The sequence below is a fragment of the Amblyomma maculatum genome, chromosome 7 (assembly GCF_055883805.1).
Source record: "Amblyomma maculatum isolate TAMU_Amacu chromosome 7, ASM5588380v1, whole genome shotgun sequence".
Lineage (NCBI taxonomy): Eukaryota > Metazoa > Arthropoda > Arachnida > Ixodida > Ixodidae > Amblyomma > Amblyomma maculatum.
Genome location: NC_139350.1, coordinates 125,585,293 through 125,607,496, shown reverse-complemented (window position 1 = coordinate 125,607,496; position 22,204 = coordinate 125,585,293). Strand labels below are relative to the sequence as shown.

The following is a 22,204-nucleotide window of genomic DNA, read 5'->3' as shown; positions in this document are numbered from 1 at the left end:
TCGTGCCCATACATTGCCTTGTGAATAAAGAATGGAATTTTCATTTGTATTTGAAATGCGTGCCCACTCACACTCTGTGCCTTTGATGTGTGCAATAATGAGGTTTCCCATTTTTATTCATGTCTGACTCAGGGTGAAACAGTGGTGTTGGTGCGACGAGTGGACGCAAACTGGTATGAAGGCCGCATTGGCACCAAGCGTGGTATCTGCCCTGCTGCCTACCTCGAAGTCATATCTGAGCCTCAAGAAATTGGTAAGTCTTATCTTTGCCACCTGATTATTATTTGCATTAGCATCCTTTTTTTTATTCAGGCAATTTGAGGTCCTGGCCATATGAGTAAAGTGATTCTGGTCTGCACTTGTAAAAAAAGAAGAAAATATGCAACTCATCTAGGGCCAGTCCCGGGTTTTGTTTTGGCTGTGGACATTCAGGGTGGCTGGTTATCCTGCTGAATTTTCTTTTTTGCTCGTTAATCTGACCATTTTTGCAGTGTGAAAAGTGATGAAATCAAAATGAATGTGAGGGTGTTGGAAAATAAGCGGAAGCTCCAAATTACGTCAAGGTTTTGCTGTATTTATGTGCTTGCTTATGGACTTCAGCAAAGCCTAGAAAAAGTATAGTGTCATAGGAAAAGCACACAGTCTATTTACATTTTGTTTTTATTAGAGAGTTCTCTGTCTGCTCTGAACTATATTTTTTGCTGATTTGTTACATACCGTATGGCTCAATGAAGCCGGAAATGATTAAAGACAAGGAGAAGCTGCTGCATACTGTCATCATCCACAAGAGTTAGGAATGCAGAGGTGACTATAGGCCAGAGCACTGACAAAATGACTATCTGCACAGATAGCAAGTTTGATAGCCAAGCTAATGCAGTAAAACCTCGTTGATGTGTTTTTTTAAGAATGTGGGGAAAAAAACAGATTTGAGAAAACATATGACTTGAACTGCCTGATTTTTTAAAATTTAACTGCTGAATGAAGTACAAAGGCATTTAGAGTTGAGACTTTCACTGCATAAAAGTGTAGTTAGCATTCATTAGACATCAAGTAGGCACAGCTGCTGTTCTTTAGCTCTCGCAGACTTCAGTCCGTATTTGTGTTGTCCTAAGCACGGAAGAGATTTAGGAATAAATCTGGTTCGTGGAAGGCAATGACAAGCTGGTTGCTTTCAGATGCTTCGCCCCCTTACTGCAGTGACGTGTGGAGAAGCCATCACGATGACTTAGTCTCCTCATTTTTGCTCATGCTGCATCCTCCAGACCCGGCCCATTCGTATTCAAATGAATAGTTGTAGTTATCAAATGGTTCATCCCGCTGTCCCTAAAGCATCGTGAAGAAGTCATGTTTCTGCGGGAACGGCTGCCTCACATGTGGGCTTGTTGGCTTTCTTTGACGCTTCGCCCCGTATGGGAGATGTTCTGCTGACTGCGATTTTGAGCGTATGAAACGGGAAATTGTATGAACCTGAAACATATCAACGAGGTTCTACCGTATCTTAAACACTCTGAGGCTGGCATTTGTTGCGAGCCACACGGATTACAAACCTGCGTAGTGGCGAGGTTATTAAATTTACGGTATGCGATGATTTGAGAAGCCCTGACCAAGCATCACTCACTTATATAACACTTGAGAACTTGAGCTTCAAATGCAGGCAAAGTGGTTGCAGTAATCGATATGTGCCTATAGCAATCACCCTACTCGACCAAAAGTGATGGTTTCTGTGTCGGCAATAGCACTAGCCACTGCATTATTTTGGTGCAGCTGCATATATTAATGCCACTAACATGCAAACAAGGCAGACGTGTGCTGTAACTGTCGGCTGCACTTGTTTTGTCTTGTGTAGTCGAGGAGCGGCACAATTGCATAGTTCTGCCCAGTCGATGTTTGGTCAAGAAAATGCTCTGGCCATACCTGCATGTTCTCATAATGGGGCCATTGAATAGTAAACATATTGCAGTGACAACGCAGTTAGGCCAGTCGTTTCAGACAGGCCACTTACTCTTGCTGTTTTATTCATACTTAGCTTGCTTACAATGTATGGCGCTGCGAAGGCACTGCATAGCATCTTGGTAACCCGCGAAAATATAGCACTTGGTGCCTGGGTTTAACAGTAATCACAAGCCAGTGTCGGTTCGAAAATATCATATTCTGGTCTATAACACCTAGTAAAGACTCTGTTGTGCCACGAATTTGTGCAAACTGGGGTAATTAGCATTGATTGTAACAGCACTTTGCAGAGCATCTAGTGCTGCTCTGTGGGTGTTGCAAGATTTATGTTGTTCTCGCTTCTTTCTTTTTGTTGGCAGTGGTCCTTGAGGCCTTGCCTCGCAACTCTACTGTTCAAGAAAGAACAAGTTAATTTTGTAGACTTTCTGCAGGCCATGCGAGGAAGTCAGTTGCTACAGTAGCTGTGTGCATGAGGGAAAGTCAAGTGTCAGCATCAGTGTGGTGGATATACAAGATGTTAGCATCTGGCTCAATTACCTCATCATGCGCACACATTCTCAGTTCCCTGTAGGCAAAGCAGCAAAATATTGGTGGAAGCATGTCTTGTGAAATCTTTTATCTCTGAATGCACTTCTCCACAGCAGATGTGGCCCTGCTGCCCCCTTTACTCTTTTCGCACCATGCAGTCTGAGCAGCACCTGTTCCCAACACAAAGTTTGAATATTTGCACTGGGTTCAGTGCCCTCTAGCTGGTGCATTTAGCACCTGGCCTTTGGACACTTCCACCCAGTAAGCATGAGGGTTTAGTATGGTTTAAGGCAGTAGAGTTACAATGAACCTCGACAACCGGACAGGAATGCTCATCTCGTCTAGAGAGACTGACAACTTGCATGTCATTTGAGAAGGGGAGGCAGTGCAAGGAAAAGGGTAACAATGTGGATGTTTGAATCACATTTCACTGCATTCCGCTGTGTAAAGTGGCATTAGATTCAATACTGCTGCCATCTGCTGTTGCTAATCTCCATGGAGAATTTCACACCTGAATAGGACGGAGTCTCACAAAACAGACGTTTGTGGACAGTGTTTGTTTTTAGCAGCAAAATTGCTTCATGTATTCCAGCATGCGTGTTTGTTACCTTTTTCAGTGTCTACAACCGTGTCGCCCAAGCCACCTGCTAGCCCTGTGTAGTGAGTCACGCCTGCCTGTCTCTTTGTCTTGTCTTTACCTTGAGCAGCTAGTTCATGAAATTCATTCACAAGATGCAGGGCTACTGCACTGTCATTATTGCTGTGCTGACACGTGTGTGTGTTACTGCACATTCCTTTTTATGCTGCCATGAGTACATTTACATAACGGTGTCTCACTGTGCGTAAACTAGGAGTTAGCCATATCTAGCTCGGCATGGACGAGTGCTGCATTGCAGATGGAGTTTGTGGTGTGGTTGCTAGGTTTAACAATCTCCTGGCCACGGAGAAAAATATGTTTTTCGTATTTCTTTGTTTTCGTCTGGAAGCTATAGGCTGATGATATGAGTTCACAAATACTTTTGAAGCTAGGTTAATTTTGAGTAATTCAAACTTGTTAGAATGAAGGCATGGTTTTGTCGGGAAAATATTTCACTGAATGCAAAATTTCCTAGGGCAGAAAAAAGAAAAAGAGAGTTTGAATGTCCTTATTTTCACATAAGCATCACTTGGGATCCGAAGGATTGGATATTCAAATGTAGATACTTCGGACCTTTATAAAAAAAAAATTTAATCTTATTTAAGATTGAAGAAGTAAAAATCGCATTCTCACTGATAGGTGGATAGGTAGATTCTGTTGGCATTCCCCCTGAACCAAAGCAGGGGCTGCCACACCTTTACCCAGCAGACTTAAGCAGCAGTTTAGCTTATTTCACACTTTCTATAAAGTTCCATGCCTGTCCGGATACTTTGCTCAGTATTCATTTCAATGTCAGGCTCTCTGCAAGGACCTGCTGAGTCATGTGACCAGAAGTGGCACATTCTGAAAGGCCCATACTCTCCATCCCACATGTAATGTCGTAAGCAGTAGTAAGAGAGTGCTGCTAGTGTTTGCTGCAGATGCCACCTGATGAAGCACTTCCAGTGTTGAGGCCGATCTCAACACAAGGAGCGTGGCTTGTCAGGTGGCACCACCTGCGTGCGCTTTGGCATGGTGCAGCACGTACCATTAGCACCCCCTTACTATTTTTGCTCATCATAGTATATTATGGCGCAGGCCTGCCTGGAGAGCATTCTCTATGGCCGATACGGAAGGTTGTTTTGGCTTGATATGCTACACCAGTGTGAGGGGCAATGATGTTTAGCAAGGAGACTCACTCATGTAGCCACTTTTTGAAGGTCAAGTGAGCCCTCGCGGCTAATGTGCGCTCCATTACTGACGTGCACTGGGAAAGGCAGTTTCTCTGTGCAGTAATGCACAAGTGGCACAAGTTTTGCAACTTTTTCAAAATAAGGTATTATTTGCTGTGAGCACATAGGCTGGCAGAATGAAGTGGACAGCACAAAAAGAGAAAGAAATGTTTTAAACAGCTGAAAAGACGCAAATAGGTACCCAAGGTTAAAACCCACTAAGTTCTGCTGTTGTCTTATTCGCCGAGGATCATCCTCTAACTGAGGCATAATTGTGTAGCTTTGTGACCTGGATCCGTATTCCGAGTTTGCATCGTTATCGAAAGTGTTGCTATCTCCCTGACCTCGAACCATTCGGTGAACCAAAAGTGGTAACCATTTCCGGCTCGGGCATTTCCACCAATCGAACATACAACTCGAGATCAGACAGGTTACGACACTTCTGGAAATGACATAAACTCGGAATATGGTGCCTGACTTCCTGCCATTATCCAAGGAAGAAAAATTGGCAGAGAGTTTTCACACTTGCTACAGAGTGCACGATTCGCCGTAATTACGAGCGGAAGCCAGGCTGTCTCCAGTAGGTGTCATTGTGAGTCATGACAGTGAGCTGACAATCTTTTAATGAGCTTGCTGTATTTACATGAATAAAAGGTGGAGGGGTACAAGTTCTCATGATAAAAAAAAAAAAAAAAAAAAGAATACATTAGAATTATAAAGCAGTGTCAACTCGTTCAACTTGTCTACAGCCAAGGGCTGAAACAAAAAAATTAGCAAAAGCACAAAACAATATGTAAGCAACAGATGCATTGATATTATTTGCGAGACAACGCTTCAGTTATGCACGCGATACCACTGAATCCAAAAACGTCTCTGGCGCATTAATGCACACCGCCTCCCGCACTGCAACAGCTGTCGTCAACACCGGGGGGCCGTGGTTTTTTTGTTTAGTCTTGCACAGTCGTATGCCCATTTGCTCTTCTTTTTATCCTTTCCCATTTCTTTATCGAAAATTTGTGCCACATGACCTCGGTGTTTCTGCTACGATGCCTTGTTCTAGCAGATCATGAACTGATGGTGAAGGTTGCTGTTGGTATCTCGGAGAGCAGGAGGAAAATAAAAATTCATTGTATTTGTACCTTCCCTCCAAATAAAGTGTGAGATGTCTGCCACCAGATAGAAAGAGTAAAAATTGCAACACAGGAGTGAAAGTTTCAGTTGACAAACTACAGTTAAACCTCGTCTGTTACGAACCTCCATTCCTCGATATTAGGAAACTACTCGATTCCTCAATGTTGCCCCGATTAAAGGGCTTGTATTTGAAAACTCCCCGTAATGAACATGTCGCGCCGGTTGACCTTGATATAACGAACTCGCGGTGCCGTCTATCTCCCGGCTATTGCTGAATTACTGGAAATTTGGCAGAACCCCACAAGTTTCAGCACGATAAAACACGAACTGGCATGAGAGGAATGTCTACGATAGCAACTGGTGATCGTAGTTGATACAGCGTACCATGCTTTAACATTGACAGCACGCGTATGTAGCAAACACAGCAGTTTCACTTTTGAAACGTGCCACTACAATAGCTCATGCTTAAAAGCTGTGAAAAAAAAAAACAGAAAAAGAATAAAGACCAGTGCGAGCAGTATGCGTCCATCGCTGTCACGCGGTAGCTCACGGGCAGTGACGCGAGGCAGTCGATTTCCTGGGGCAACGGTGGTAGGCGAGCGAGCACATGCTGAGCACATGCACAAAAAAGTAATGCATGCTACTAGCAGAAAGTGCGATAGTGTCCTTAACAAGATATTGGGCACAAAAGATGGTTTGTGGACTATTGCTTGATTTCTTAATTGAATCAATCACTTCAGAGTATACTTACTGTGAAAAAGGTAAAAGCAATTGCTCTGAGCAGGCATGCACAAAAAGGTGGCACTTTTGGCAGCGAATCCGGCACTTTGCTGTATATCCTTCACAGTGGCAGCGCTGTGAGTTTGGTGTGTTGAAATGCTCTGGCCAGTGGTTGTAGCTGTCATACCTAATGATAGCTGTCAGTAGCAAATGCAGCAGCCTTCATCGCAACAGGCTCTGGGTACTCACCACTTGGCCAACCGCGCTATTTTTGAGGTGTTCTACTGCATGCAATTAGGCTGTTTGCAATGCCAGTTTGGAAGGCCGTCATGTCCAAAATATTTTTCTGTGCAAGCTTCTGAGTGCTTGCATCTCACAGGTACTCTATCAAGCTGTTGTACAGCGCAAAAGATAGAAGGTGAGAAATTACCCTCACCGGCCTCTTTCTGGTTCTTGGCTTAAGATGGTACAGTGACAGAAGGAAGTCGAGTTTGGGGTGTTTTGAAACATCCCAAACGTTGCTTTTATTGCCTTTTGCACAGCAGGGGGCACAAAGTAAGAAAGGGATGCTGAACACTTGGGAAAGGAGTGTGCGGGCAGAGGCAGCTTTGAGGTGCCTTGTTCCTGAGTAGGGACGCTAACATGCGAAGGTACATGCAAGGCAAAATACGCTCGTAACAACGATGATAGCTATTATTTCACAGTCACGGGCCCTTCCTCCGATAAATAAATAAATGCTAATATTTTAGTCAACTCAGATTCTTTAATGTCCAGCATGGCAAGAACGAGAAGCAATTACTGTTAGCTCCATAGAAAGTAGCCGTGTCTATTTTTGCCGCGCTTTTCAAGCAGGATTTCTTTTACTTTGTATAAGATAGTGCTAGTTATCCAATAAAGTGGCTCAGGGCTTGTGCTTTTAAACATTCGAAACGGCGTTTTGCATTGCATTTTTGCACAGCAAGCCACACAAAGTTCGCGTCCTCATACAGGGATGCGGCGTCCGAAGGGAATATAGCCTGGAAAAGTCGTTGGCACTCAAATTGTCCAATCCAGAGGCAGCACGTGATGGCGGCCCGAGAGGTCCAATCAGCGAGCATGCTAATCGCTCGCTTCAAATCTGCCTCGGTGCGAAAGCGACTCGCTGCTAAGGGACCGGCGCCGTCTCATCTGGAGTTTCAGACATGTTTCAAAAAGAATCTCGCCGATGCTTCCTGGCAATGCGCAGCTGTCTTGCGGAGCAGCGCCGAGGCTTGCGAAGTAGTGTTAGCAGGAGAAGCTTGACGTTCGGTTGAGTGGAATCTGGTTCGGCTTGTCCAGGCACAACAGTGCCTAGCTTTTCGCCTCCATCAAAAAGTGGCCGCTGCAGCCGATATTGGATCCCACATCCTTGGGCACAGCAGCCGAGTGCCCTAACCCTAAAAGTGGTGAGTGTTGTTAGGAGTAGTGTAATGTACCCACTCGTATAATTTGTTAATGTCGAGTGCTTATTGAAGAAAGTGGAGCGCAAAAAAACATATTAGTGAGTACTTTACATGGCTCCTAACAACACTCACTAGATTTCAGTTGAAAGGAGTGCTTAGGTGTATTTTTAAATCTTGGTCAATCAGAGTACTAGGAGCACAAATAGTAAGTATAGTGATGGTGGCAGGGGGGGTGGTTGGTGGTTAAAGTGATAATGAAGGAGGAGAAAGGGAATAGATGTTTGTCCAGTGTGAAAAATTGAGGGAGTAGCAAAGTGCCTAAAATTACATGTTGTCACTAAGTGAGCCTAATAATTCAGTGATGGATTAAAGGAAACTTTTTTTTATGTGTGCATGTGTTAGCTTTATAAATATTTGTGATGGCACATGACTACAAGAAAGAGCTGACACGGCCTGCTCCCTCCCACCCTGTCCCTGCCAGTGGTCCCATTGTGGGTGATGTCCGGTCTCAGAGGAGTCCAGCCAGCTACAGCCCACAGCAGGTGAGCTCAGCCTTAATGTCGCTTCCTCGGTAAGCAGTATTTTGGTCCGGGGTAATATGTTTCTTCATTAACTGGCTTGTTTAGTTACTGGTCTACGTCTGTGTACCTATAAAGCTGCATGAAGTTACACAGGATTTAACAAAAGGGGAAATTCTTTCCTTTATCAAAATTGTCTGGCAAAGGTCTGACACTTGAACTGGTGTGTAACATGGGCAAGATTAAGAGAAGTGTGGAAAGAGTGAGGTCAGAAAGGGCTAGAATATAAATACATAAAGAGGCCAATCGACCTAGGTACCCAAATGCAATATAGCCAAACATATGGCTAAGCCATGCAGGTAAAAAGTCTCGAGTGGCTCCCTCTGGCTTGCGTTCGTGGTATCACGACATGCCAGACACCGTCAGTGTGCCAGCGTCCCTGCAGCAAATTATGTGCAAGTGCCCACAAACGTTTCTAGAGCACAGAAGCCTCACAAGCTAGTAGTGTGTGAGTGATCAGCAGACACGAAATAAAGAGTGTCCACTTACAGGGTCACAGCTAAAGCTTGTCTCTCTGGATGCAGTTTCAAATATTCAGTAGCAAATCATGCTGTCCAAGCTACAGTGAAATCCTGTTAATTTTGTAAACTTAGGTAATTCAAACCCGGAATTCGGGCACAGCTGACACCCATGTAAGCCTAATGCATCGGCTACTCATTAATTCAGACTTTGGCAGCCTCACACAGTAAATTCGGACAAGGTTTTATGTTGTGGTATGATCAGCAAAGCCAGCAATCATTCAAATAGACCTCCCCGAATGTGAATTGCATAGAACAATGGTGCCCGTGCTATGGCAAACGTGGTGACGATCAGAAGTCCCCCATTGCTGAAATGTAGCCTAGCGGTGTAGTTTCAGTTCACTCACTTCAATTCACTCCATCCCGCTGTTGCCAGTGGGCACACGCCTCAGCCAGTCATGCTGTTTTGGACATTGCTTTGTGTGTCACTCTCCTTCATCTTCCTGTGCTCTTTGAGTGTGCAGAACATCCTCAAAATGCAGTCGTGCCATTTGTGAAGAGGCACCAAAGCTACTGCATCGCACTGTTAAAAGGGCTACAGAGGCACTTGTGATTTTGGAAGAATTCAACATTCCTAACAGTGTGCGCAAAGCACTTGACAGAACCGAGAAATATCACCATTGTACTTGATTTTTGTCTCAAATATGTTAAAAAAAACATTGTCTGCCATTCATTAGATGAAAATACTCTCATGCAAACGGGTTTCAGCAGTTCTTTAGGACATTCGATGATTCAAACTTTTGATAATTCAAACATTTTTTTTTATCTCTTAAAGGCCGAATTAACAAGATTTCACAGTACTTCTAGTGGCAGAACAGAAATTTTAAGTGCTTGTTTGAGGTTGCACTACTTGAATAACACACGACTGGATTTCATAATATGAAACATGAAAAAAAAAAAAAAAAAAGTCACTACAAGTGCATGCCTAATCTTATCTCTCGTGCTTTTGGCACTATTTTTCTGCCATGCATATCTACCAACTAGTCAAGCTGATAGTCTTGCTCAGAGATCTGGACAATTTTTTATCTTTCTCTTTCTTGTTTTTGCACTTTTCGTGGAGTGCATAATCTAGCATTGTGTGCTAAGTCTGCCTGAATCATTTGCAGGGCCGTCGCAGAGAAAGTCCCCAGCTGACATCAAGCGCCTTGCATGTGGACAGCTGTGAACCTATTTCGTAAGTCACAGCTTGATATGTTGTTCCTCTGGCCCAGTTCTTCATTGGTGAGCTAGTTTGTGCATTTCTGCTATCTTAATCAATGCTTTTATAATAGGTGATATGTTGTGTCTCCTTTAACGTCTCTTGTGTAGAATTTAGGTATGTTCTGGTACTATCACGTTCAACTGTCTAGGTGTGCTTATCATCTAGACTGGTTCTATGAATCTTTCAACGTCATTGTGCTGGATGTCTTATTCATCAAGGTTTGTTACTGTCATTTTTTGACTCGTAAAAGAACCCTAACTTTTCACAACAGTAATGCTGTTCTAGTGTGCAGATAACATGAGAAGAAATGGATGCAATAACCACCAAAGATAATTATTTAAGCAAGCGAATGTCTTCCCTTAGCCCACATGAATAATTCATGAATATCTGTGGGTACTGAAATCCATCACACTTACCAGCAAGACTGAGGTGTTTTTTTTTATGCATGGATGATGTCATTCTTCCTGTTCTTCCTTTGGTGGCATTTTTTCAGTACTTTTTATTTGCCTCAGCGGGTACCAATGTAGCACTCATTCCTGGCATGAAGCAAACAGTGCCACTGCTGCACAGCGGACACAAGAAGTCACACATTGTTTTCCTCTTGCTCAACGCTAAGGCTCATAATCTCGCTCAGTTGTCCGAGTCAACTCCCATCAGGACCCTTTCCCTTTAGCATTCATCCTTAAACAAGGAAGTCATTTAGTCAGGTAAAGACATCTGTATCAGTAACCAAACAAAAGCTGTTCGCTTTAAAAAAATAAAAGGAACTCAAGTGAACTTGAGTCAACTGCAGGAAAGAACATTACAATAAAAAAATGCAAAATTAAAAATGTAAATATAGTGAGTAAGATATTACAAATTGTCAGAACTATCATGATGATGATGGCGTGGTTAAGTGGTGAAGTTGATTCTTCTGTGGCAGCTGGAAAAGATGAATTGTTGAGTGTGTTAGTAGAGCCGTAGCCATAGCATCATGGAATTTAAGATATAGCCCTATATATCTGTGAGAGGTAAGGCAAACAGTGTTGCAAAAATGAGAAAAAAAAAAGGTAATACATTAAAACCTCATTACAAGAGACACCCAAGGGACCCGAAAAAGATGTCTCTTGTAAGCAAGGTCTCTTGTAACCAAAAATTCTAAAAGCACTGTGTTGATCAGTTTACTGCACCTTAGCATGTAAATGCATTCACACGCATTAACAGGAAATTGTTCAGGAAAGTTTAAAGAAGTTATTCATACTAGTATGAATTTTGTGAGTGCCGAGTATATTCCTTCCCAAATTCTGGAGGTAAAGCATTTCACTTTGCAAGCCTTCCTGTTGCTCTATCACCTTTGAATCACTCTTACATGCTCGTTACCCTGAGATGCTGACATTTTTCCTTTGAAATGTCCTTGTAGTCACCCTCTATGGCACATGTGCGATTTACTTGCGCGAAAATTCCACAGTCTGAAAGCTCTTCGGGAACACACAAGATCCACATCTACAGATACGAATTCCTCAAAAGATTCTGGTACCTCAGCAGTCTCTTGGATGTTCGCACAAGCTTCATCTTCAAGGAAGCTTTCCCCAGTATCCATATATGGGCCCTCTTACATCATGTCACCACATTTAAAGCCTGCTTGTCTGAAACGGTTTTCATTTCTCAGGCCATTCTAGACACCTGAAATCACCTGAACAGCAAACATTGCATCATTTACTATTGTACAGTCTTGCTTCCTGACGAGCAATAGGCATTCTACCAACCTTGTTTTGTACAGCAACTTGACAGAGTGCATAATGCCTTTGTCTGTTGGTTGAAGGTAGGGTATGGAGTTTGGAGTAAAAAATAACTTTGGTGGCTTTGAGCACGAGAAACTTGGTGCTTTTGGTGCTGCAAGAAGCATTGTTCACAAAGAGAAAGACATCAGGATTGTGAGCTTTCATCTTGTAATCAAATTTTAACAGCGAGGAGCTAAAAATGCTGGATGTCATTCATGTATTTTGATATGCTTCATAGGTGACGGTAATGTGATTCCAGTGGCTGAAACAACGGGGTCGTTTTACTTTCCAATCAAGGGAAAGCACTCCTCAGTTTCGGACATATACAGTCAAATCCGGATATATCGAACTCGAAGGGGATCGCGAAATAGTTCGATATATCAATAATTCAATATACAGAAATTGGCTTGTGACGGCACTTACGATGCAAAAAAAACGATACCGTATTTGTCGCGTAATCAACCCACTCGCATAATAAACCCACCCTCCACTTTTGCACCCGAGAATTTGAAAAAAAAAATAAATAAATAAATGCGTTAAGGCCAGCTCGCTCACATGCAAGTGACTGAGCGATATCAGCGACGAGCGGCAGCGACAGAGCGAAAATCTTCAAACTTGTTGGAACTGCGTCCCTCTCGCCGCTCCAGCCACCGCGGCAGCTCAAAACAAGGTTTCTGTGTCGCTGCGGCGGAAGAAATCGCCAGCATTTTCGCTTGCATGTCGATGGCGCGCGTCAGTCCGTTTCGGTCGTCTCATCCACAGCTCATTGGCAGCGTGCCAAGATGCTGGCAGCGATAACGTCAAGGCGCGTTTATCTTTTCATAGCTCCTGCGGTGGCGGGGAGCGAACTTGGCAGAGTGCCCATGATGGCTTGATTGCGCAAGTCTAGTTCGATTTATCACGCCGCGCTTGGGGCGGGCGTCATGATCGCAGTAGCTGACGACGTGCTTTCGCTGATTCATACATGCAAGAATAAACGATAAAAAAAAAAGTAAAATAAACCTCCCTGCAAAAAAAAAAAAAAGAAGAAACCCTGCTGCTTCTTAACGTCCCCAGCCGCCATATCTTACGCTACGCCGCGCGTAAGATGCCGAAGAAAGAACTGCGGCGGCGGCGGCAAGTGCTGAGGTTCTAAACGGGTTATGCGGGAATGGCAGTTACATTGAGATAAAACTTTCAACGCCAAGTGAAGAAGTTTTCAAGGGATATATTTGGTATGCTATCCAGAGCTGGAAGCAAAACTTGCAGCAAATATGTCCTAAATACGTGATTTACAGCCGAAATACAGCCAGGCGATATTTTCGCTCAAGTGCTTGTTGGGCAAGTTGGTTGAACATTATGTTAAAACATTGCTAGAAAAAAAAAGTATGTGTGTTTGTCTCTATCTGTCCGTGTTCTAGCACTGTTTTTAGGATGTGCGATTTGGGGTAGTTGGGGGGGGGGGGGGGGGTGACATATTTGAGTCGACTTACAATCGTGTAAATACGGTACTCCCTAGTCTAGGTCTCTGGGCTAAAGTGTATGCGTGGCTTAATTGCAAAGAGACATCACATCAGTCTCTACGCCAGAAAGAAAACAGGAGGTAAACTTTTTGTCTGAAGGAGCCTTTTCTGGTCGCCTTTCTTTTTTTCTTTCATAATTTCTCTGGTGCATACTATGCGTGTCACGTAGCTGTCTTGGCACACCAAAAACCTGTCAAGAGGGCATTTTGGAGCGTAAGGAATGTAGGAAATGTGCCGTGACATCACCCAGTGACAGCTGTGGTCACTTGAGATGTGTCTTGCATATTTTTAAAGTGAGCCTGCAGTGTGTCTCAGTTTTGCTGGTAACTGTCACATGTGCACATTCTTTGTTTGCCGCATTCTCTGGAGTGTGCACTTTCAGCCACCTCATAATAGAGTCACAGTGCAGGCTCCTTCCTCACCAGCCATCTTTGTGGGCGCAGGTACCGTGTGCTGTACAGCTACCGGCCTCAGCACGAGGACGAGCTGGAGTTGAGAGAAGGCGACACAGTGTTGGTGATGGAAAAGTGCGACGATGGCTGGTACCTTGGCAGCTCTCTGCGCACAGGCCTGTTCGGCACCTTTCCGGGCAATTACGTCGAGCGGATATGAGGTGCTGCCTGAGCTCAGTCACCAGACTTTCATTCTAAGCTATTTTGTGATTGGACCACTGATCGCATGAGCTGGTTGTGGTCACAGTGGTGATTGCCCACTGTTATCTGCTTTCTGCATTTCTTCTCAGCAGCGGAGGGACTGCAGAACGGAGAAGTCAAGAGCAAGGGTGACACCAATCGTGGCGCCTCTCAAGCACCGCACTGTGCCGTCACGCTTGTGGGCAGCTGATGCTTGTGGCTGCTGCTGCCTTCTCTTTTCTTTGCCTACTTGCCTGGAAAAGGCGCCCTGGCCTGCAAGGAAAGGGCTTTGCCATGGGTGCCAGACATCTCCAAGATGCTGTCTTTGTGTACCCACAATGGGTGCCCTGTTGTAACTAATTTTTGCGCTGGCTGTGGTCACTTTAGTTATTTGAGTGGGCAGGAGAGTAATAATGAGTGAAATGTAGATTAGGTGAGGGAAACTGTAGGATACTGTAGAGTCACTGCAAAAGAAGTCGATACACGCAAGTTGAATAATAGCTTAGGTTTGATTTCGTTTATTTTTTTTTCTTTGTCTGTACAATTATCATAAATACTTTGTGTATTTTAGAGCATTTATGTCTTGTTGACTCTGAAGTGTTGTTTAAATTGTTGCGTTTGAACTTTAAGCAGCTTCAAAGGATGGGCCAGCACACGGCTGTTACTACTGAAATTGTTTTCACGCTGGCATCCATTCATTTTTAATTCACCGTCATGAATGTACGGGTTTCATTTCATCCTGGCCGAACATAGACCGACTTCATGCCGATCCAGGGGCAGCATTTCTCTACATGTTAACCATGAATGAGCCCAAGCCGCGACATTCTTCTGTGCTTTCTCAGCTCTTGCTTTTGCCCTGCTGGGGAAATTGCAAGGTCTTATGTTCTTCATATCCGTGCCTGTTTATATAATTGAGCTTTTGCTTTTCCTTCCTGTGTGCCAGTTTCACGCAAAGAGCAGCATTGTGAAGGTGAATCTTTGCTGCTTCATTATGTAGCAGCTTTTCTGCAACCATTTTACAGTCTGTTCAGAACTTATTTTACAATCTAGTACCACTACAGCCTCCACTTAAATATGAGTTGCCCAGTTTCTCCGTTATTGTAGCCTCTGGTACCAGCATCGGGGAAACGTGTCCAAAATAGCAGGTGAGAACAGAAGCTTTTCAGGTCACAAGTGAAATTTTCACTCATTATAAATAATAGTTATTGTGTTTTTGTCCCATTTTTTTTATTTAGATTCGGAAAGAAAATTTTCCAAGTTGACATTTGTACCATATAGTAACTGGCTGCACAGAAACTTGGATGCATTAATGTTGCTGTAGAAAGCACTTTCGTTAGGCTTGCCTGAATTTGTGGTTGGTTATATCATGGCTTCAGTGAGGGGAGAGAAAAGTGTGACTTTTTCTCTACCAAAATTACTGCACTCCATAAAAATTACGCCGCTCTGACTAAACTTGTTCATAGGAAAAGTTGTAAAGTTGTAGTATTGTAAAAGAATGTAAAACAGTGCAGGCAAATAGCTCACTTTGCCTTTGAAAAGGGAGAAGTGTCTCCTTTTTTATGTGCAAAAAGTTTTTAAAATTATTTTTCCTTTGAAATGAAGTTCGCTGCTGCAGATTGTCACTTCACTTTGTAGTTCAGTCGGTCAATTTATGAAAGTGCTTCAGCATACATGGCTTTCATGGCAAGCACACATCACTTCTGTCTAACTTGCTTTTCTGTATCAGTTCACAAATGTAGCATTTTTTATATCATGCACCTACATCGGGAGTGATTAAATATACACCGATTCTTTTTTCTTTGTAAAAATAAAAATAACAGTGTAATTTAAGTTTTCTGGCACCTGAACAGTTGTTGTTCCAAAACATTGAGTTCTTTATGACTTACCAGAGGATAGGCACTATAGGGTCACTTTTGGCAGCGGTATATGCTGAATTATCTATATAAAATAGCCATTTCACTGCATAATGTGGTATTTTCTCTTTAAAACTGCTAAGTGGGAAAAAAAAATGGAACGTTTGGAACAATGATGAGGCAGCTCCTTTGCCATTTTGCAATTTTTGATGCCAAGCGCTTCAGCTAAAACACTGCTGCGATATCTATTCTTATTTAGGTTGATTATTTCAGACCGAGGTATATCAAATAGAGGCACTTCATGTCTTTTCGGTAGATACAAATATTTCCTATTGTTAATGGGCACCTCCTGTTTCTAGACAAGGCTTCATTGTACCTGTTTGCTCTCGGACATCTCACTACTATCATGAAGCTTACTACAGCAGTATTTTGTGAAGCCAAAGACCCTGTTTCAATGTGGCACCAGCCGCTTCGCATCCTTTGCGAGCAGTTGTTTGTGGTCGGTTGAAGCAGAAGGTTGTGTTCTGATATGCCTTCCAGGCTGTATATGCAAGCATATTTTGTGCTGCCCTGTATGTTGGCAGCTTCTTGTTGCCTGCATGGAATATTCTTGTCGTATAACAAGAATTGCATTAACATACTAAAATCAAGGCACACGTGCGCAGTTTGACACATCTTACTCATGAACCTCAAAAGGCATATTTTTGTTTCATTGCTGGTCTGATGAACAGCTGAAGAATATTATGCCATGTAAGAAGCATTGTGTTACCTTACTAAAAGCAATGTTTAACTGCACAGACAAGCACAGAGCAGCCTTGTAGAGCGCCTTTCTTTCATTTGTGACCGTGCATTGTTGAAAGAAGCCGATTGAAAAGTGCCTTTTCTTTCTTAATTTGCTGAAAAGGGGATTAGGAGTACCCTGTTTTGATAGATAAATTATTTCTCTAGAAGATACCTTTCCTTGAATGAATTGCACTCTGGCCACATTTGTGGACGCATCTTTGGTCACTGTCTCAGTGTGGTCAGGTCTATTGCAGGTTCATAGTCAACTTCTAGTACAGAAGACATGCTGCAACCTTGTTTGTTAAGCTAGTCATTGAGCAGTTGGTGTTGCTAAAAGGGCACTTTTCATGGTGAAGATTTCCAGGCAGGACAAGTTGGGAAAACTACAGATTAAAGGTGGGCTACAGTTCTTGGGCAGAATCGTTGGCTCATACTGACAGTCAATGCTTGCTGCCTCATAGCTTGAAACCACGGAGGGCCCACAAGACTGCTTGCCTTGATAGTTCCTTCAGAAGTGCACAACTAGATTAACATAGTATTTGTTCGTGTTCATGCTGTCACAAGTATTATTTTGCACATTTTATTGTCAGCCACTTATGACAGTTTACAGTACAAACTACTATACTATAAGGCCTCACAAGCGACACAAAAGCTGTCCGGCTCCTTTTACAGCTGTTTCTGTACATCATAGAATATAAATATCGAGTGCACCTGCACAAAGGTTTCGGGACAGTGTGGAAGGGAGCATATTTTATACCTTGACCAGTAATTACATATGGGCACGCTTAATGGTATGTATATTTGTGATGTAATGCAATCGGGCCGAATGTTGCGTAATTTCTTCATGCAGTGCATCTGCAGCGAAGCTCAAGTGGTGAATTGTAGAGCGGGTGTGCTCCCCACAACATTTCTGACCACTCTGGGCTCTTGTTCTTCCGTGACCGATCACTGCTGCTGCATATATGTGCCGAATATGCCGCACTGTTTACATTTTATCACGTCAAACCTAACATCATGGCATAATGTGTGTTTCTTATGTTATGTACTGAACATGTAGCAAGCGTCCATTTGAGGCTAGCCTTGCTTTGTGTGGTAAGAATAAGGACTCTGCAGTTAAAAGCCAAGTGTAATCGTATTACAACAGTGCCTGTCAGTATTTATGAAAACACTGCATGTGAGCTTTCTAACATTTCTGAGATACATCTGTTTAGAAGCTAGAGATGAAAAAGCCTTTCCCAAAAAAGGCCACTGGAATGATGTGACAAGTGTGCAGTTTTTGGTAGTGCAGTACACAGAGAAAAGCATGTGCAATGAGTGCTTGATTTCAGGCACTCACTGTAGAGGATTGGTGATGCTATGCAGTGAATGCTTTTGCTCTAGCATTCATCCCTTGTGAGTTCACGCTAAGCAGTTTCAATGCACTGTGAAACTTTTAGTCCTGTTATGCTTTATGCATAACTTTTGTTGATTTCCTTTGTTTTCCAATTGTTGTTGCTTACTGAGTACGGGGAGGTTACATTCTGTAATGGGAAATGCCAACACATTTTGGTGAAGCTGCTTGTGCTTTTGCAATCTTCAGTGCAATCCGTCCCATCAAGGTAGCTTTACTGCACCCTTGTCCAAAGCCATTTTACAAAGATAGAATCATTGTGTAATGAATATTTACGAGAAGTGCTTGCCTACCTTAATGTCCTTTGTTGTGTGCAAAAAGTGTGGAATTGGGTTCTCGCTATTCATAATTTCAGCATTTTAGCTGTCCTGAAATGCAGGTGCTTCTTTTGAAAGCAGAAAGCTGGCCAATAGTCTCCAAGAATAAGTTCCAAAAGTCCTTTTGAATTATTCCTTCAAGTTCAAATGCAGGTGTGAAAAGAAAATGTTCAAATTTGCATCATTTCATCTGTGTGACCTTTTGAATAGTAGTAGGCTATATGTACCTGCAGGCATGTAGACTCCTTTACTCTGCAAGACTGCCAAAGAATACTTGTAACTTCCATTCTAATGACTGCAGTTAATAACTTTTAGCCACGATAAATGTGTTGTGGAAACACAGGCATGCTGAAAAACTGCTAGCCCTGTTTATTTCAGACATCAGAACATAAAAGTTCTCAGCAGTATTCTTGGCATTCATGGTACAATCCATAAGTGGTGTTTGTACAGTTTCTGTCGCCTTGTGTAGAGCTCTTGAAAAGTGCTCGCCTGATGGTAAAGGCTGAAATTGGCTAGCAGCTCATTGTTTCTGGTGAAGCATTCATGCCTACTTCGTTTGTCAGTCTGTGTAGTTCTACTTCCTCCTAGTGCTGCCTGTAGAACCTTGCAGGTACAGTGAGGTGCCGCTTTGTTTCACTACCGATAGTGTGCTGCTCGAGCATGCTACACAAGGGAGGCACAGTCTGCACAGCAGCTTAAGTGACCACTGTCTTTTCTGTGCTCCTGCACTTCATGACGAAGAAAACTTGTGGGAAGCTTAGGATTAAATGTTACTGTGGTGAGCCTGTGCCTAGTCTTGATCTTTTTGCAAATTAACTCCATTGTAAGGCAGTTTCTTTTTATTCGTACTGAAGGGGCATATCTATCGAGGACGCACAATGTTGCGCGAAAGTTCTGCCCGAATCCAGCGCTCCCTCTTTTCTCTTTTGTAGGATCTTCAAGAAAAACGATAACATTTTATCTTCGGCACCTTGTCTGCAGTGTTTTATTGCTATTATGACATTGGTAAACCCGGCAATAGGTCGAGCAACCCATAAAAAAGGTGCTGGTTGCATAAGCTGGCTAAACATTTGGCTGGCTGTACCTGTGTGTTTACATTGCTATTGCAAAAAACATTCACGTGACCATAGCAGAGCTGTGTTCTTTTTTATAGCTGCGCAAAGTTGATTTAGCGAGGAGATTTGTAAGCAGACATGGACTTTGAGCTGTTTGCCTTGCTGCCTAAATGCTGGCACGAACGTAATGCACGCTCATGCGTGTATTAAGAACATCCACGCCAAGAATAGGTTTGAAGGAGTAAATATTCTACTTGTTTGTTGCTTGGATAACTGAGAAAATCAAAATGTGACAGTCATTGGTATTCCAATTGGCTGTGATGCTTCAAATTCAGACTTATTCCTTGGAAACTGTTTGCTGGCATTGGGTCCCGTCTTGTGCCTTTGTAAAACTTGGTACTAGGAGGAAATGTCTCAACATCCTGTATTCCATCTGCGAGACAGTCACACTGCACTACTTGCTTTTGTTACCTTTAATGGAGTGAGACGTTGTTGTTGCATGTGATGTGTCTGTGAACCAATTTGATGGAACTGCAGCATAATGGGATTGGTGGAATCACGAATGGGCTGCTTGCAGATATTTGTTGAGAAAAGGTTTGAAGTAAGGTGGGGCGTCAGATTTTGCATACTGCACATTTCATTAATTCCCGTAACTCCATCTGCAGCGTGTAATGCAGCTTTGCTGCCTGTCATTTAAATCTGTGGTGCTTGCGCCGCATTATTGTGAAGTGCAAAATGTGGTAATACGTAATGGCTACAGTGAATGCCCAGGCTGAAGCTGCAACTCTGGCCTTTATTAAAATAATTTCAGCTGTTTTTATTCGTTCAAAGCGGCCTGGCAAATAGAGTCATGCAAATGTCATTTGAATCCACGCTATGTCTGGTTTTTTTTACAGAGGTAATCAGAGGAGGAAGGCGAGTTTTCAGATGTGCCTGCTACGGCCTTATTTGAAGTCCTAGTGAATATTCAACTGCTGTTGTGTTTATGTCACTGTTCATTGTCCTCGATGGCATCAAAGTACTGTGGGCGCATCAGAAAATAGGTGTAAAAACGCAAAAGTAATGCAGCACCGGCACTGCTTCTGCTGAGCGTCGAGTGGCTGTGGCCAATCTGTGAGCTGCAATCTATCCGACGTTATCTAGTCATGGAGGTACCACGCCCCTTTCTTAATTGTTGAGGAAACAAGGGTGCGGGCTTTGCGGTTAATATCTGCGAGATTGTTGATCTACTCTGTTAGTCGTGTGCAGCCATGACTGGTACATTGCACCCTTTCTGTGGCTTTGTAGCAATTTTTTTTTCTGACACGAATAAAATACCTTTCCTCTGTGTTTAAATATGGCCATTGATTTTGCCCCGTAGGCGAGACGCGCCACCAGGCATGCACTGGGCATGTGTATGGCTCTCGTCACCTGCATTCTCTGACTTCCTTGACTCTGACTTTCTCGAAGATTGCAGCATCGATGGTAGGGCAGGGAGTTTGTAGACGTGCAAAACGTGAAGTGGTGCCGCTGCTAAATGGGCTGGACAGCTGCGCCATATTATTCCAGTGGGGAATACAAATGCCAATTATATGGTCATTTGCAGTATGAAGGATTGCCCGCTTGAAACTGAGGCTCACACTGGAAATGTAGACTATTTGGAAGCCCGCTGTGGTGATGCAATGGTTAAGATGCCCGACTACTGTGCCTGAGTACCCGGATTCGATCCCGACTGTCGCCGGCTGCATTGCCTTCAACTCAAGTAATACCCTTTTTGTTGGCCTCCAAGTTTCAGCCTTATAGGTGAGTACTGGTAATATTGTCCCGTGCACCTGTTGAGCCCCATCCAGCGCCCTTGTAAACGACATGCTCCTGAACGCCCTTTCGGTGCAGTTTGGCACACCACCAGCACAGCAATCCATCCCTTGCAGTTGTCTTTAACTACCTTGAGCAGAAAACTGATGTCGTCCCTCAGCCCTTTCAGTGATCCAAGTCCACCCTCTGCATCTGGAATGATGTTCTCTACAAGAAGTAGTTTAGCCCGAGCAAGACGCAGTATCTCATTGCTGTCCCTGCAGATCTTTGAGACGAGGCTATTTACGCTTGTCACAATGAGCCAATCTCAGGTCATCTAGAAATCGCTCGTACCTTGTCCCAAATTCAGGAAAAATATTACTAGCCTCGTCTTTCGTCCGTGACACACTATGTGCGCACATGCCACTGCCAGCGCTGTAAGCGCCTTCTTTGCAACCAACTAGTTTGTTGAAGCCAATCTCGGTGCCATCAAAACCGTTTCACATGGTCGCTATGGACATGCTGGGGCCATTCCCTATTTCCATATCAGGTAACAAGTGGATTATAGTAGCCACTGGTTACCTAACGCATTATACCGAAACAGCCACACTCCCAAGTGGCACAGCTGTTTACGTGGCACAATTTTTCATGTGATGTTCTGCATCATGGTGCCCCCGAAATTCTTATCACCGGTCGTGGGGCAGCGTTCATGGCACTTCTCATGCAGCAGATCATGCGCTATATTTGCACTAGTCATCGTCGTGCTACAGCTTATCACCCCCAGGCGCTTGATCGAGTGCTTAAACAATACTCTTGCTGATATGCTCTCCATGTATGTTGGGACGAAGTACTCCCATATGCAACCTTTGCTTATAACACTGCCGTCCAAGAAGCAATCGCCATGACACCTTTCTCCTTCGTCTACGGTCGCGACGTCACGATGCTTGATGCCATGCTACCTCACGTCGACAGTGACGCCCCTGATGTAACCCCGTTCCTACAGCGCGCAGAGGAGGCCAGTACTCAATTGCCCGCGTGCACATAACCAACAAGCAGCACTCCGACGCCAAGCGATACAACCTTCGTTGTCGCCACGTAGAATATGTTGTCGGCGACCTCGTCTGGGTCTGGGCTCGCGTCCGCCAATGAGGACGGAACGAAGAGCTCCTGCGCAGATACTTCGGCCCATACCGAGTAGTGCACCGCATTGGTAACCTAAACTATGAGGTGGTTCCCGACGGACC

General features: G+C 43.6%; 1 protein-coding gene across 7 annotated transcripts in view; it reads left to right on the top strand.

Moving 5' to 3' along the window:
- The window catches only part of LOC146184673 (uncharacterized), a 233,890-nt gene extending 216,026 nt beyond the window's left edge, over positions 1–17,864 (top strand). For 6 of the 7 annotated variants that reach the window (XM_084609450.1, XM_084609448.1, XM_084609449.1 and 3 more), the window contains 6 exons: positions 133–253; positions 3,096–3,138; positions 8,080–8,140; positions 9,801–9,868; positions 13,601–13,770; positions 13,903–17,864. In XM_084609450.1, coding sequence (XP_084465576.1) covers positions 133–253; positions 3,096–3,138; positions 8,080–8,140; positions 9,801–9,868; positions 13,601–13,769 — 462 coding nt within the window. In that variant the 3' untranslated portion in view covers position 13,770; positions 13,903–17,864. Of the gene's footprint in view, positions 1–132; positions 254–3,095; positions 3,139–8,079; positions 8,141–9,800; positions 9,869–13,600; positions 13,771–13,899 lie in introns of all 7 variants that reach the window. The other variant, XM_084609447.1, reaches the window with a different exon arrangement.
- Positions 17,865–22,204: the final 4,340 nt, after the last annotated feature.